Source organism: Amphibalanus amphitrite, unplaced genomic scaffold, assembly GCF_019059575.1.
Source record: "Amphibalanus amphitrite isolate SeventyFive unplaced genomic scaffold, NRLGWU_Aamphi_draft 000424F_arrow, whole genome shotgun sequence".
In the NCBI taxonomy this organism is placed as follows: domain Eukaryota; kingdom Metazoa; phylum Arthropoda; class Thecostraca; order Balanomorpha; family Balanidae; genus Amphibalanus; species Amphibalanus amphitrite.
The window spans coordinates 453,648-470,016 of NW_024881918.1; the positions used below are offsets into that span (position 1 = coordinate 453,648).

Below are 16,369 nucleotides of genomic sequence, written 5' to 3' on the forward strand. Positions count from 1 at the left end.
CACGCTGAAAGGACAAACAGTTGAGCATTTTATTGTGAATAATTTAGCCGGAAACGGGGTGGCCGGGCTTCCCCCGCGCCCGGGCTTCCCCCGGCTTCCCCTACTCGGTACCTACTCGGGACGTGTTGGGCAAAACCTTGTCGGTGGCTGTGGCTTTCGTCCTGTTTGGAAGGTGATGGCTGTCTGTGCGAACTGCCAGGTATGCGCCGTCGCCGGCCGACGCCGTGCGGTTCGAGCTGGAGCCGGCCGAGGCGGCGGCCGGCCGGCCGGCCACGCGGCCCATGGCGATCCCGCGCCGGCCGGCCGGCCTGGCGGCGCCCGCCGAGAGCGTGCTGCTGCGCCGGCGGTACCAGATGAGTCGCAGTGCGGCCGCGGCCGAGCTGGTGCTGCGCCACCACTGCAGCTCAGAGGACGAGGACGAGCGCGAGCACCGCCGCCGCTTTGGCGAGGAGCGCGCCGCTGCGTGCGACCAGTCCGATGGCGACCAGGTGGACGGCGGCGAGGCGGCGCGCCACGGGCACATCCGGCGCCGCCAGGGCGCCGAGCCGCCGGCCCCAGCTGCCTTCAATGGTGAGTCAGGGCGCCTGAGCCGCCAGGGCGCCGAGCCGCCGGCCCCAGCTGCCTAGTGGTGAGTCAGGGCGCCTGAGCCGCCAGGGCGCCGAGTCGCCGGCCCCAGCTGTCTTCAATGGTGAGTCAGGGCGCCGAGCCGCCGGCCCCAGCTGCCTTCAGTGGTGAGTCAGGGCGCGCAAAATGCGCTTTTTAGGGGAACGGGTACTTCCCTTGATATAGTTTTTGTTGTGCTTGTGTTGGCACTGGCGGATCCAGGGGGGGGGGGGCGGCAGGGGCTAAAGCCCCCAACCATTCGAAACTCGACAGGGGCGGCAATATAAATTAGCCCCCCCCCCCCCAAATGCACCGGGATTGGTCGTTAAAATGACTGATTGCTGGTAAGTTCCAGCCTTCGATAGTGAAGTTCCTGAGGTTCGGCCGGAGTAAGATGCCGCAGCTAGCCAGAGTAAAACCAAATACGGCCCAGACTTATTTTGTTGGCTGAGGCAGACCTTGCCAGTTCTTCGGCCAGAGTGAAAATGCTGGAGCTAGCCAGAGTAAAACCAGATACAAACCAATTTTGCTGGTTGGGAGGTATCTGATCAGCTAATAGAATGGATAAATAAAACTATTCCTTATCTTCTCAGACTCGCCTTTTCTTCAACCAAATTCTGTGTGAAACAGGTACGTTTCATCCTATGACAAAAATCAAGACATGTGAGCTGTCACAACTAAAAATTCATAAGTAACGCTGTCATATTTTTCAAAATGTGTGCGTCATTGAAGCACATTGGAACCTTACTATGCTCCGGCCCGCCGGCTGTTTCTAAGCTCATATCCGGACCGCACCCAAAAAAGGTTGCCAACCCCTGCTCTAGCTTGATCAGGGGCCGAACGGCAGGGGTGTCCAACCGACACCTCCCGGCCCGTGAAGGCTGCGCCAAGCACTGACCCGAAGTGGGCTAACTGGCCAGCAAAAGCAATTTTAAGTGTTTCTAAAGTATTATAAAGCTAAAGTATTATAAGCTAAGTATTATAAAGCTAAAGTATTATAAGCTAAGTATTATAAAGCTAAAGTATTATATTATAACCCGCGCGGGGCTGGGGGGTAAATTTTACCCCCCTCGCGAATTTTTGCGATATCTCAAAAACGGCGGCGCGCAGCGCCGCCAAACTTTCAGTACCTTTTCTTACATCAATTTGACACGTTCCCTGAAAATTTGAGCGAAAACCGTCGGAAAATTTTTGAGAAATTGACGTTTTAGTGACGTCATGTTCGCCATTTTCGCCTCAAAAACGGCAAAAGTTCAAACGCCGCTAACATCTTCATTTTTAAAGGAATCAAGACGTAACAAAAAAGGTTATACGTAATTTTACTTTGTCTATCAAATGGCTATCTCGGTTTTTTGAAAATTTTGGATTTTGGCCTAATTTTTTTTTTTTCAAAAAACTGCCTTTTTTGGAAAATCATTATAAAATCCAAAATTTTGAGTCTATCGAAAAAACCGGAATATATGTCAGAGAAGTGGTCTATGTGCACCTACATACCAAATTTTAGAAGAATCGGTTCAAAAATGTGGGAGTTATTCAAAATTTTATGACGTCACGACACACAAATTTTTTGAAAAATGACTTTTTTGGAAGTTCTAGACCTCGTACGGAAACAAAAATAGCACCATTCGATTTGCCGTGAAAAACTGCATCAGATAGACACCTTTTTAGGCCTTAACAACCAACTTCAAAATTTGACCTCACTTGACCTGACCTTGACCTGACCTCGACCTGAAATTCATTCAGAGGTGGTCCATATCACTTATTGAGTGTGCCTATTGAATTCTATGAGTAAAATGACCCATAAAACATGTGTCGCACATGCCCTTTTCTATATTTTGTTTTTTGGTGACCTGACCTGACCTGACCTGACCTTGACCTTGACCTCTGAATGATATTGTATGCAACGAATATTGTCTTGGTAGCCTAAGAACACGTTTTGGGCGATCAGTCTCAGTCCATGACTCCATTCTTCGGCAACTACGGTGCAAGGCCGATACTGTAGAAACTTGCAATTTGTACCCTTGACCTGACCTTGACCTTGACCTCAAACTTTAAATTAATTACATGTTTTTAGTAGTTCGTGATGAGAGCTTTCGATTGGCGTTTGAATTTTCCAAATCGGACCATTAGTTCGGGAGATAACAGGGGGGTAAAATTTACCCCCCCCCAGCCCCGCGCGTTCGGCTGGAGACCCCAGCCCCGCGCGGGATAAAGCACGGGTCGGGTGGGCTACCATTTTGTTTTAGTTAAAAAGTATCGTTTCAGGGCTGTGACAAAAATAAGTGGCCTAAATCCGATGAGAAAACAGGATTTGGGGTACCCTAGGTTTGACTCCTGGCATGAGTTGCCCCCCCCCCCCCTCCAAACGCAGGTCTGGATCCGCCAGTGTGTGTTGTTTTTTTTTCGACTGCCTCGTGCTGCTGACTGACGCCGCTGCCATGTGTGTGTGGGCGCAGCCGAGCTGCCGGAGGAGGCGCGTGGCCCGGCGCTGGCGTCCAGCCTGCCCGTGGAGCTGGACGTGGGCCAGGAGCTGCGCCAGCTCGCCGACTCCCTGAGCCTCTCCCGCTCGGTGAGTGGGCCGCCCGCGGACTACACCATTTTCGAACCCAGTTAAGACAAATGAAGCCCAATTTAAAACTGTTGATTTCTGAATTAAAACAATCGAAAAGTGGGTTAAAACACGTGACATTCAGCTTAACCCGCGCCCTGGTGGGGTCTGTTTATAACGCGACCTGGTGGGTGGGGGGCTATTTTTTGCCCCCCCCCCCCTCGTATCTCCGAAACTACTGGACAGATCCGCAAAATTCAAACGGCGTTCGAAAGGCCTGTCAAATTTGTCGAAGGAAACCAAATTTCATTGACCTCGGGGTCACCGATGACGTCACAGGTCAGGTCAAAGATGAAATGTTTCACCGTTCACGGGTCTTCTAGGGAATGCGCTATAACACCGAGGAAAACGCATTTTGTCGAGAATCAGCGGTAGGGCGTCAGTTGCCTAGTAGATATGTTGCTATTAGAGGTCACTGGCAATACCAGGTCAGGTCACAGGTCAGGTCACCAAGGGTCACAGGTCAGGTCACATGAGCCCAACTTTACTAAGGTTGTGTGATACATGTTTTATGGCCAATTTTTCATTTCCAACTCAATGGTGTTGGTTATAAGACTATCAGGTACGGCTTAGGTCACTTTCTGGTGAAGTTCAGGTCAAGGTCAGGTCAAGGTCAGGCCAAAAAAGGTCAAATTTAAAAGTTGATAGTTTTGCATAAAATGGGCATTGAATCGATGCAGCTCGTCACGGGGAGTCTAATGGTGGTCTTTGTTTTGCGCTACGGGGTCTAGAATTGCTAAAAATTGAGTTTGAAAATTTAACGTCATCAATTTTGAACAGTTTTTTCGCTATAACTTCGCCAAAAAAAAGACGTATCAATCTCAAATTTGGTATGTGGATGGAAGACGGTAAGGACTATCACATATTTTCCGGTTTTTACGAAATTCAAAAAACTTTTTGGATTTTTCGATTATTATATCAAAAAAATCTATTTTTTGATTTTTGGGGTCAAAGTCCAAAAATTTCAAAAATCCGAGATAGCAGTTTTGTAGCCCTGTCCAATCTACAGCTTTTATGTGTATATCATTTTTCTGTATTTGCAAAGCTATAGGCCTGACAGCTCTTCCCGCGAAACCCTTTTTTGGGTCGAAAACGGCAGAACATGACGTCACTCTGACGTCATTTCCGGCCAACGTATCATAGGCTTTGGAAAAAATTTGGTCACAATGTGTAAGATTGATGTCCGGGAGGGTACTGAAAGTTTGGTGACGATCGGCGCAGCGGTTCTGGAGATATATCGAAAAGTCTGGAGGGGGGGGGGGCGAAAAATAGCCCCCCCACCAGGTCGCGGGTTAAAACAACTCACACGCGAAATCACGTGTTGGTCGTTTTAAGCTGAATGTCACGTGTTTTAACACACTTTTCGATTGTTTTAATTCAAAAATTAACAGTTTTAAATTGGGCTTCATTTGTCTTAACTTGGTTCGAAAATGGTGTAGTCTGATCTGGCCGGGCTAGTGGGGCGCTCTCCACTGACCGAGAGGACCGCGCTGTCGGAGGATGGGGCTCTGTGGGACGTACTTACGGGGACCCGCAGTTGCTACTGTACAGCGACCCTGAGTAAATTGTCCCAGTACCCTCACAGGGAACAACGATAAGCTGTCAGAGGGCACGCACAGAAAACCTCAGCTGCTCTTGTACAGGGACTGGCAGTCGATATCAATGTTATCGGTTGTTACTGAACAGGACAGACGGCTTGAGTTGGGGTTCGTGTACAGTAGCAACTGCGGGTCCCCGTACCTTGGGGTGGAGCTTCAAATAGAGTGTTGGTGAATCATTCCCTTTTCGAATAGTTTTGTTTTTCAATCCATGCTATTTACCGTGACAGTTGTTATCGTCCATTTCATCTTCCTTGGTGTGGTTGGCCCTTGTTGCTGGTCCATTCAGCTGCCATTTGGCTATGGGCCGCCTGAGAGCCGGCTGACTGACACCGCCGCGGCCGGCCGCAGGCACCCGGCGCGCTGCCGGCCCGACGCCACTACATCTGGACGCTGATCGGGCGACCGTTTGAGTTCAGAACGGTCCGAGGGGCGGCGGCCCGGCCGCGGCCCGCCTCTGGCCGTCCGTGAGCCGCCAGCTCGCCGGGCCGGCGACCAGGGAGCGGCTGCAGCACCGACCACTGCCGTGCTCAATGTCTTGCCGCGCGCGCCCCGCCAGTCATCAGATGCACGCGCCGCTCGCTACTTTTGCCAGTGAAGAGACGTTATGAATGATCCTCCACAGTTTCGCTAGGAGGAGCCCAACGCAGGCGTGGTTTTAGGGCTGCCGGTTCAGTGCCTCAGCGCTCCCGGAGATTACGCTGTGGTCGCCTTGGACAGTTTGAGTTATAAGTTGGATCGTTGTGCAGTGTGGCTCTCCCGCGATCGTTTTGAATGCTGAATGAACTACGCATTTTGGAGCATGTCCGCAATTTCATCGGGTAGCTAACTGAGCTCCTGAGATCTCACTGGACGAACTATGGCACACAATGTGTTTGGTGTAGTTTCTGAAATAGGTAGATACCGCCTAGTTGGGGTTTTCATGCAGTCGCGATTGTACCGTCATAGCCTTGATCGAATACTAGACTGTTTAATATATCGGTAGCATCAAAATTAAGAATGACTGATAGAATACCTCAACGCAACGACTCAAATGAATATGCAAATAGCGATGTGATGTGTTTGTGATTTAGTTAACAACCCGTGTGGTGGATATGACTGTGCTGCTTATATCCCCGCCAATTGTACATAGCTGGCTGCTCAGTGAGCTGACGCCGGCCGCTAACTGTACATAGTTTTCCGTCGGCGCCCGCTGGCGCCGTCTGCAGCGGAGCCCGCAGTGTCCGCCTGCCGCGGTTTAGACTTTAGTTGCATCTGGCGCCGGCCGGAGCCGGTCGCCGCGCCGGCGTGTCGTAGGCCCGGCGCCGCCGCTGCTGGCGCGTCGGCCGGCGTTCGGTGGTCTCAGGTCGCGCTGTGACGGCGATTTCCCGGGTGCCTTTGTCGCGGTGCCGCTGGACAGTGTCCTGTCCAGCGCGGTACACAGCGGCCCCAGCGCCGCCTCGGAGCGGCCCGGTTCACCGCACAGTCTGTTCAGATCATGCGCGGTCCGCGGGTCTCCAGGTCTGAACGTTGGCCGAGTGTCCTTGGCCGTCCGGTCGTCCCCATACGTGGTTGGACCGCTGGCTCCCTCCGTTTGCGCCGCTGGTTCCCTCCGTGTGCGCCGCTGGTTCCCTCCGTGTGCGCCGCTGGTTCCCTCCGTGTGCGCCGCTGGTTCCCTCCGTGTTGGACCGCTGGCTCCCTCCGTGTTGGACCGCTGGTTCCCTCCGTGTGCGCCGCTGGTTCCCTCCGTGTTGGACCGCTGGCTCCCTCCGTGTTGGACCGCTGGCTCCCTCCGTGTTGGACCGCTGGCTCCCTCCGTGTTGGACCGCTGGCTCCCTCCGTGTGCGCCGCTGGTTCCCTCCGTGTTGGACCGCTGGCTCCCTCCGTGTTGGACCGCTGGCTCCCTCCGTGTTGGACCGCTGGCTCCCTCCGTGTGCGCCGCTGGTTCCCTCCGTGTGCGCCGCTGGTTCCCTCCGTGTTGGACCGCTGGCTCCCTCCGTGTTGGACCGCTGGCTCCCTCCGTGTTGGACCGCTGGCTCCCTCCGTGTGCGCCGCTGGTTCCCTCCGTGTGCGCCCGGCCGGCCGCCGTCAGTCTCGCGGCGCGCGCGCCTCTGCGTGCCGACGGCGGCGGTGCGCCCTCCCAACTGGGACGCCGCCGTGTTACGTTTCACCGATATCACCTGTCTATGCTGTTGGGCTGACCATACCATGTTGATGAAATATACTCGAGCTGAGGGACCTCACCGCCTTGTCCCAGCGCTGTGCGCACAGGCCAGATAGGCGGCCAGATCCCGAAATACCGTTATAGTTCATTTTTCCCAAACATATCCGGCTTCAGAAGAACTATCGAAACTGTCGCGTGAGTTTCGGCAAGTTCTGCGTCTGATCAAGAATTTCCAACGGCTAAAATCCTCATTTTCGATTTGTGCTTGATAAAAATACATGGAAATTGTGCCTGCCAAAATGTGCATGCTATGTTGAAGCCACTAGTTGTAGGGGAGACCCGGGAGGTATGAGCCCCTGGGAGGAATGGGCCATCGCAGTTTTGAAGAAGTGTTGCGCATTTTTACACATTTGACCGAGTAAACTGGTAGCAGCCATTTCGTTATACAACCCACGTGCTTTCCAAAATCTTCCTCAGTCTTCTTTGGCAATGAGCGGTGATAATGAGTTTTTGCTCTCTTCAAGCAAAATACGGTACATACAGAAAATTCATGATAAATTTGAACCAGGCTCGTTTTATTATATTACATAACCAAGCTCGTTTTATTATGTCAGACCATTGCTAACATAAAGTTTAACCCGGCAGGCGGTGGGCCTCCCGGCCACCTTCCGCGCGGTGGGGGGGGGGCATTTTTTGCCCCCCCCCCCGTATTTCCGAAACTACTGGACGGATCCGGAAAATTCAAACGGCGTTCGATAGCCCTGTCAAATTTGTCGAAAAAAAAATTAAATTTCATTTACCTCGGGGTCGCCGATGACGTCACAGGTCAGGTCAAAGATAAAATGCTTCACCGTTCACGGGTATTCTAGGGAATGCGCTATACCACCGAGGAAAACGCATTTTGTCGAAAATCAGCGATAGGGCGTCAGTTGTCTACTAAATATGTTGCTATTAGAGGTCTCTGGTCATTTCAGGTCAGGTCACAGGTCAGGTCACCAAAGGTCACCAAGGGTCACCACATGAACCCAACATTACTAAGGTTGTGCGATGCATGTTTTATGGCCAGTTTTTCATTTCCAACTCAATGGTGTTGGTTATAAGACCATCAGGTACGGTTTAGGTCACTTTCTGGTGGAGGTCAGGTCAAGGTCAGGTCAAAAAAGGTCAAATTTCAAAGTTGATATTTTTGCATAACATGGGTATTGATTCGATGCAGCTCGTCACGGGGAGTCTAATGGTGGTCTTTGTTTTGCGCTACGAGGTCTAGAATTGCTTAAAAAAATTGAGTTTGAAAATTTGACGTCATCAATTTTGAACAGTTTTTTCGCTATAACTTGGCCAAAAAAGAGGTATCGATCTCAAATGTGGTATGTAGATAGAAGTTGGCAAGGACTATTACATATATTCCGGTTTTTTCGAAATTCAAAAACTTTTCGGATTTTTCGACTATTATATTCAAAAAATCTATTTTTTTATTTTAGGGATCAAAATAAAAAAATCGAAAAACCGAAATCGCAGTTTTGTAGCCCTCTTGATTCCGCACCTTTTATGCCTGAAACATTTTTCTGTATCTCTAAAGCTGTAGGCCTGACGGCTCTTCCCGCGAAACCTTTTTTTGGGTCGAAAATGGCAGAAATGACGTCACTCTGACGTCATTAGCGGCCAACCTATCATAGCCTTTGGAAATTTTTTGGTCACCATGTGCGCTAGCTACTCCCGGGAGGGTACTGAAAGTTTGGTGACGATCGGCGCAGCGGTTCTCGAGATATATCGAAAAAACAAAAGGGGGGGGGCAAAAAAATGCCCCCCACCGCCTGGTTAAAGGTTAAAGCATGCAAAGTAAGACTGGCATGGTGTGTCAGAAGTGGAAATAGCCGCACGGCTTTAGTTTTCTAGCCTTGTCAACAGATAGCAGTACCGCAATATGGGCGGCGGATCGTGCAATTGACGTCAAATTTTCGGTACCTGCTAAAAATGGAATGACGGAACTTATGCAAAAATGAAGTAAATCGGTCCACAACTTTTCGAACAAAGTGAAACACCCTGCCGGAGCGGCGCACACTGGGCCGATCGCCAGGTCTAGCACGACATGGGTAAAAAAATCGGACGTTGTGGATGTGCAATGAAACCTATACCAATTTGTTCAAAAATGATCATACTACATTGCTGTGGTCTTTGGTTTCCAACACAATTGCTATTTCATGGCGAAAACTCAGCTTAACCCGCGCCCCACTGGGGTCTGCGTATAACACGCCCTACGGGGGGGGGGGCTATTCATAGCCCCCCCTCCTAACTCCGAAACTACTGGGCCGATCGTCAAAATTCAAACGGCGTCTGATAGCCCCGGAAAAACTGTCGAGCGAAACCTAATTTCTTTGACCTCGAGGTCACCGATGACGTCACAGGTCAGGTCAAAGTAAAAATTATTAGCATTTTGGTTTGTTCACGTTTTGGGCTCTGGCCGCCGTCCTACAAGTCAGATCAGGCTCATTTTTGGTTCACACACTCGTGAACAGATGCTCTAGATACCCTGAGGGTACCAAACTTGTACTTTGATTTTCAGGTCAAGGTCAGGTCATCACAGGTCACGAAAATATCATATCATGCGTCGGTCACGTGACACATGTTTTATGGTCCATTTAGGCCAAAGATTTCGAATTTGATGTCGTCTGTGTCATTTGAGGTCATTTTGAGTCAAATTTAGCTTAGGTCAGGTCACTTTCAGGTCAAAAAAGGTCAAATTTTGAAGTTATAATTTTTCAACAGAAAAGGTGTCTATTGGATGCAGTTTGAGCTCAGGAACACGATGGTGCTATTTATATTGGCGTACGATGTCAAATACGTGGTGAAAAATTGATTTGAAAAATTAATAATTGTGAATTTTTTTGCAATAATGCGTATAACTTGGCAATTTTTGAAGATATTTAGCTGAAACTTGCTAGAGTTAGTCATAATAACGCGTTCTATCACATATATTCCGGTTTTTTCGAAAAGTCAAAAACTTTGAAAAAAATGTAAAAATGAAAATTTTGAATTTTATTATATAAAATTTTCGAAATTTTCAAAATTTCGAAAATCCGAGAGAGCAGTTTGATAGCGCAGTCAATTCTGAGTCCTCTCATGCAAAGAAATTGGATCTAGCTTAATAACTGAGCCCTTGGGAGCGATTGCCGTGGTTCGATGTTTTGCGTCGAAATCGGCCGAACATGACGTCACTCTGACGTCATTTCCGGCCGACCTATGGTAGCTACGAAGTTCAAATTTTGACACAAGGTGTCAAATTGATGCAGCCGAAGGTACTGAAAGTTTGGCGTCGATACGTCAAGCGGTTTGGAAGTTATTGCAGAAAAACGGGAGGGGGGCTATAAATAGCCCCCCCCCCCCCAGTGGGGCGCGGGTTAAACACGAACTTCGGAATCGTTTGGACCGAACTCGTCCCCCGCACTTTTCAACCTTTGACCTTGACCTTTCGAGGTCACCATATATATCATTCGATGCGGATTGACGAGAGGATCACGATGATGCCCTTAGTTTGTTCCTATCTTGACTAATTCGAAAGTTATTCGAGAAAAACTCCATATCTAGCGCCGCTATTTTGACTTTTTCGACCCCTGTGGCGTCATCTTTGACCTGACCTGAAAATGACCTGTGTAAAAATTGTAGACCTTGACCGTGGGTATCCGAGCCCGTTTACCGCTTGTCGCTATCTTGCTTCGTTCTCGAGATCTCGGGGGGGGGGGCGGTCATCCGCGCCCCCCCCCCCCCCCCGTCTGTACGGAGTTGGCGCAGACCCCCGTCGGTGCGCGTGTTAATAAACTTATGTGCAGGGTTAGTAATAAGATACCAGTTCCCTGTTATTTCCTCATTAAATCGTGAAACAGGGAGTTATTGGAGACTTCGCAAGCACGTGTTATTTTCGCTAGTTTTCACATATGTCTTTACTTGGCCTAAATTAACCTTCGCCCCAGTGCACAGTGGGGATTTTTTCCGATCTAGCGCGTCTTAATTCCAAAACTTTTTTTTGGATATTGTTTATTTTTTGGTGTCAGTGGGGCTAGGAAATGTCTGAATTTTCATATATGGCATTGTTTTATCTGTATGTCTACAGCAAGACTAGGAAAAATGCGCCCAAAGTTCACACTCATGCATGATTACTCAATGGGCTCAGTAAGGCCCGAAAGTATTGCTCAATTTCATTGTCCTGTCCTGTTGGTTTTGTTCTTGCGAGGTCATAAAGTTGCATATCTTCTGAAAGGCACCTTTATTAGGAATGGAATGGCAAACAGAAAGTATGCCACAACCTTACGAAGGTCACAAAAATGCCATTTACAAAAAAAAAAACCCTTACAGACACCCAAGGGCGCACACAAGGGGGGGGGGGGTGGCACACGGGCCCGTGCCCCCCATTCGAGTTGGGGGGCCCAACTCGAAGGAAGGGGCGGCCGCCTCAAATGGGCCTCTAACTAATCCTTAGACCACCGAAGACCGTGTACAACGGGCCCTCAAATGGCCTTAAAGGGCCTTCAGATGGTCTCAAAAGGCCCTCAGATGGCCTCGAAGGGCCCTCAGTTTGCGTCATAGGGCCCTCATCTGGTGTCAAAGGGCCCTTAGATGGTGTCAAAGGGCCCTCAGATGGCCTTAAGGAGCCCTCAGATGACCTCAAAGGACTCTCAGATGGCCTTAAAGGGCCCTCAGATAGCCTCAAAGGGCCCTCAGCTAACGTCAAACGGACGTCAGAAGGCCTTAAAGGGTGTCAAAGGTCCCTGAGCTGGCGTCAGAGGGCCATGCCCTTACGTCAAATGGCTCTCCGAAGGCTCTAAAGGGTCCTTAGCTGGTGACAGAGGGCCCCCAGCTGGTGCCAGATGGCCCCCAGCTGGCGCCAAATGGCCATCAGAAGGCCTCAAACGGTCCTCAGTTGGCGTCAAGCGGCCCTCAAAAAGCCTCAAGGGGCCCTTAGAAGAACTCAAGGGGCCCTCAGAAGGCCTTAAAGAGCGTCAAAGGGCCTTGAGCTAGCGTCAGAGGGCCCCCGCCCCCAGCTAATGTCAGAGGGCCCTGAGTAGCGTCAAACTTAAAGTGCCCTTAGCTGGTGTCAGAGGGCCCAGTTGGTGTCAGAGGGTCATCCATTGGCGTCTAATGGCCATCAGAAGGCCCAAAAACGATCCTCAGCTGGCGTCCAACGGTCCTCAGCTGACGTCAAGAGACCCTCAAAAGGCCTCAAAGGCCCCTCGACTGCTCAAAGGGCCCTTAGAAGGCCTCAATGGAAACTCAAGAGACGTTAAACGGCCCTCAAAAGGCTTGAAAGGGCCCTCTGCTGATGGCAAAGGGCTCGCACCTGAGTCAATAAGAGCTTTGTCAAAAAAAAAAAAAAACGGATCTGAGAAACCTTGCCGGCCCTGGTTATCTGCGGGACTCCTACACTTACCTGAGTGGCCCCCGTTTACTGAGGGGCCCTGGTTATTGATGGGGTCCCTGGTTACTTAAGGGGCGCCTGGTTACCAGAGGGGCCCATGGTCACCTGGTGGGCCCCTGATCAATTGAAAACCCCTGGTCATCTGAAACGCCCCTGATTACCTAAAGGGTCCCATCACTTGGATTCAGTGACATAGCAAGGGAGCGAGGGGGTACGTGCCGGTTCTCGGGTTTAGGGTTCCTTCGAAACCGAGGGGCCCTGCGGCGCCAGTTGGTAGCAGAGGGTTCGCGCTGGCCGCACTTCAACTCGGAAGGACACCACAGGGCTTGTGGGGGGACGTTATTGGCTCCAATTATCGTATATACTTATACTTATAGTAGCCACAATTATCTTCATAAAGGCCCAATGCCGGTTTCTGAGAGACCTCGCCGGCCGCTCAGGGCCCTAAGTAGTAACGGCCAACGAGGGATTGGCTGCTATGGCTCCACATCCGTCTGTGATAGACACACGGTCCACACCAGTGTTTCTAAAGGCACCCACAACGGCAACTGCGAGGCCCCTCGCCCCACCTCCAAGGGACACCCACCAGCGCATCTAAGGGCCTACATCGGCGGCTCTGAGAGTCCCCACACCGACGCCTCTGAGGGCCACGTACCAGTGACTCTGAGGGCCTCTTACCAGCCTCCGAGTGTCCTTGCCAGCCTATGACGGGCCACTTTCCACTTGCAGGCCATTTTGCAGGGCCACACACATGCCAATGATGGCCCCACCAGTGTCTCTAATCTAAGCCCTAAGACCCCGCAACGGCGCCTGTGAGGACCCAACACCAGCGCATCTGACGGCCTTTCACTGGCACCTCTGAACGCGCCACACACCGGTGACTCTGAGGAGCTCGCTCGCTTCACTCGCTCGTAAAATACCATGTAAATTAGGCATTAGTGTACATTAGGCACACTCCTTGGGCATAAATGATACTTTTGCTTGCCAATTTTCCACATTTTCTCATGCAAAGACCGTTTTAAAGAGACCCGTCTGCCAGTGAGACTGGACCCACCGTGCCTCCCTCCTCCCATCGAAAGGTCCTGGGTACATCCTTGCCTAGCTGACCCCGGCCGCCCGGGTGACTCGCGGGCCCGGGGTCAGGTGACCAGCAGGTGACCCCCTCTTGGGCGAAATTCTGGGTACGTGTCTGACATGCATCGTACATAGTCCTGTTGATTTGATTCATTGGTTAAGCATTAAATATAAGTTAGGGGAAGTTGGGGCAATGCCGGGGTTGGGGCAAAGCCGAAATTCGAGATATTTCGAAAACCGTACGACATGGATGACACCTGTCAGTGATGCTCTGAAGCTTAAGTGACTACCAATTATCGCATGTTTGTTACCAGTCGTCATTCGGAATACTTCGGCTGTGAGGGCGCCAAGAGCGTTTTCAAGGTACGTTTCCTTTGTACTACATGCGTCTTCGAAGCTGCATTTCCTACTCATTATGCTACCGTTTGTCTGGCCAATTCGGTCAAGTAATCTTCAGCACGTCTTTGCATAAGTGTGCTGCCTATTTGAAATTTATACAGCACGCTGAAAAGTTATGGGCCTGCAAATGAAAGTATGGCTGGCTGGGGTAATGCCGAAAACGTGCATTTACGCGTGTTAAAGCATGCTACGTGAACTTTACCGAACTTTAACTTTACCTAGAATAGCAACGCGTATTTTTAGTCACACAAATTACACTTTTAACCGACACAACAGCCTGTTACCATAAGGAATGATTTACCTGGCCTTTTCTTATTATATCACACAATTATAACTTCCAGTGTGCACCAAGCGTCCTCAAGCTCTTAAAACGCGTGTCAGCTTTGACGAATTCTGGATAAAATTTGAGATAAAATAGCAAAACATCAATTTCGGCATTCACGTAGATCATTTCTCCCATTTTCGGCTTTCCCCGCAGTCCGGGGCAACGCCGAAAAAGTCACTTCTTTGATATTTTTAGTTTGTGCGCTTAACGGTATGCGAATTCATCAAATGCGCCTGGTATGTTTGAAAGGCAAAAGACTGGCCTCTCGAATGACGCCAACAAGAATAGCTTATGTTGTCTACCTTGCGTGCTACGGGCGTCAGAAAAAAAGTGTTCGGCGTTCCCCCAACTTCCCCTATAAGCTGGATCTCTAGTCTGTGATCCCGCATCGTATCAGATGTAATGACATTTCATGTCGATGTGCCTAAAAAAATATGCGAATATACGTGAAAAAGGAGTGCTGCCCCCGCTACTACACATCCGGGCCAAACAGTGACCGGCCCCTGCTTCTAGCCACCCGGGGGCCGGTCGGCCGGCCGGCAGTCAGTCGCTGCCCGGGGCTGATTTCTGAGGGACCTACAAAAATGTTTATTAATGAAATGTTTTACGTAATAGATTAGATGATTAGGTATATGTACCGGCTCTGAGTCGCATTTGAGAAAAAAAGCCTAGCGTAAAAATATATATGTTTTGAAAATTAAGCTGGTACCGAAATAATTGTTTTACCATGCATTGACAAACCAATTGCTCAAGCTTCAAACCAACCGAAATATAGCCCCGTGGGCCGTATTTTTTTTTTTTTTGGGGGGGGGGGCCCTTCGGCATGGGGGCCCAGTTCGAAGGTCGTGCCCCCCCCATTCAAAAATCCTGTGTGCGCGCCTGCCAGACACCATATTGAAGGAATGGTATTCTAAATAAATGTGGGAAATCAACAATGTTTTCCACACTTTTCCACTCCGAAACATATCCTATCGAATTCGCCACTTTCTCCTACACAAGACAACGCCTAGTTTGGCTGCCGGAACTTGCCTGAACACGGAATATTCACATTAGAGTATCTTAATACCCCACTCTAGGAGCGCTAGGGCAAACAGCACGATATAGGTATGTTCCGAACATAGGCGAATAATTTTACTTCGTGATTTATATGATGCATATTTTCTGAGACACATTCATTAGGAATAGGATGACAAGCGTAAATTATATATACCGTAACCTTATCAACCCTCGCACTTGTGGGGAGGGGGAGGGGGAAGGGGTCGGATAAAACCCCATGGTTTTCCGCAAATTACTAGCGCAAAAAGCGGCCGATCGCGACGAAACTTTCGGTGCCCTCGAGATCATCAATTTTACACCTAACCTAAAAAATTTATGGCTCTGACCCAACTGACCTTTGACCTGTGGCATATTTCTCGAGACCATGTTTGGCCGGAATCGCGATTCGGCGTATGCCAGCTCACATTATCCGCAGTTTCCAGTCTTTCTGTGGTTTCAAACGTTCAAATATGTCAAATGAAGTTGGTGCCATGTATTATGTTGGGTGTCAACGTCACGTGAAGGTCAAGTCAAGGTCATTGACCTTTGATGACATTGGTTCACTTTTTCGAGTTTTACTTGTTTCTAGGGTAGTTTTTTGGTGCTGATTTCGAATTTAGCAACCATTTGAATATTTATAAAGTAGTTCTGGTGCCTTCGTACCATGTTACGAAGCTGTCAGTAGTAGGTGGCACCTACTATGGATGGCCGGCAGGACGCCTACTGGTTGATCTGACCTGACGGAGCGCCGCCGTTTTTGGTACACCTTATCATACATCAATTCTACACATGTTGTGAAAATTTCAGACCAAGGTCATTCAAGGTCAGGTCACCAGGTCACTTGAAGTGACCTCACCTCATAAAAAGTTTCAATGTCTGTCATAGCTAGTTAGCTACACCGAGTGACCGATCGCTTTGAAACTTTCAGCGATTGCTAAGAGCAATAGCATGTACAAAATGTTCATCTCAGAATTTTGATATCGATGACCTAAGGTCAGGTCAATTTTGCGACCTCCCCATTATAAGTCAATGGGAGAAAAATGAAATGCGTCTCTTTTGGACGAAAGACATTATAAACACTCCCAAACACCGAATTACAAGTGGTTTAGACACACTGAACATGAAAATGGTGTCCGTGGCCCTTGTTTATGCCCTGAGGTCATCTTATGTCACG

The 16,369-nt window shown here is 49.7% G+C and overlaps 1 protein-coding gene across 1 annotated transcript; it reads left to right on the plus strand.

The window, feature by feature from the left end:
• The first annotated feature begins 271 nt into the window (after positions 1-271).
• LOC122391165 lies at positions 272-7,031 on the plus strand. Its single transcript, XM_043384845.1, has 3 exons — positions 272-570; positions 3,060-3,172; positions 5,161-7,031. Exons 1-3 carry the CDS (start codon positions 282-284, stop codon positions 5,278-5,280), a joined length of 522 nt encoding a protein of 173 aa, XP_043240780.1. The 5' UTR covers positions 272-281; the 3' UTR covers positions 5,281-7,031.
• The last annotated feature ends 9,338 nt before the right edge of the window (positions 7,032-16,369 follow it).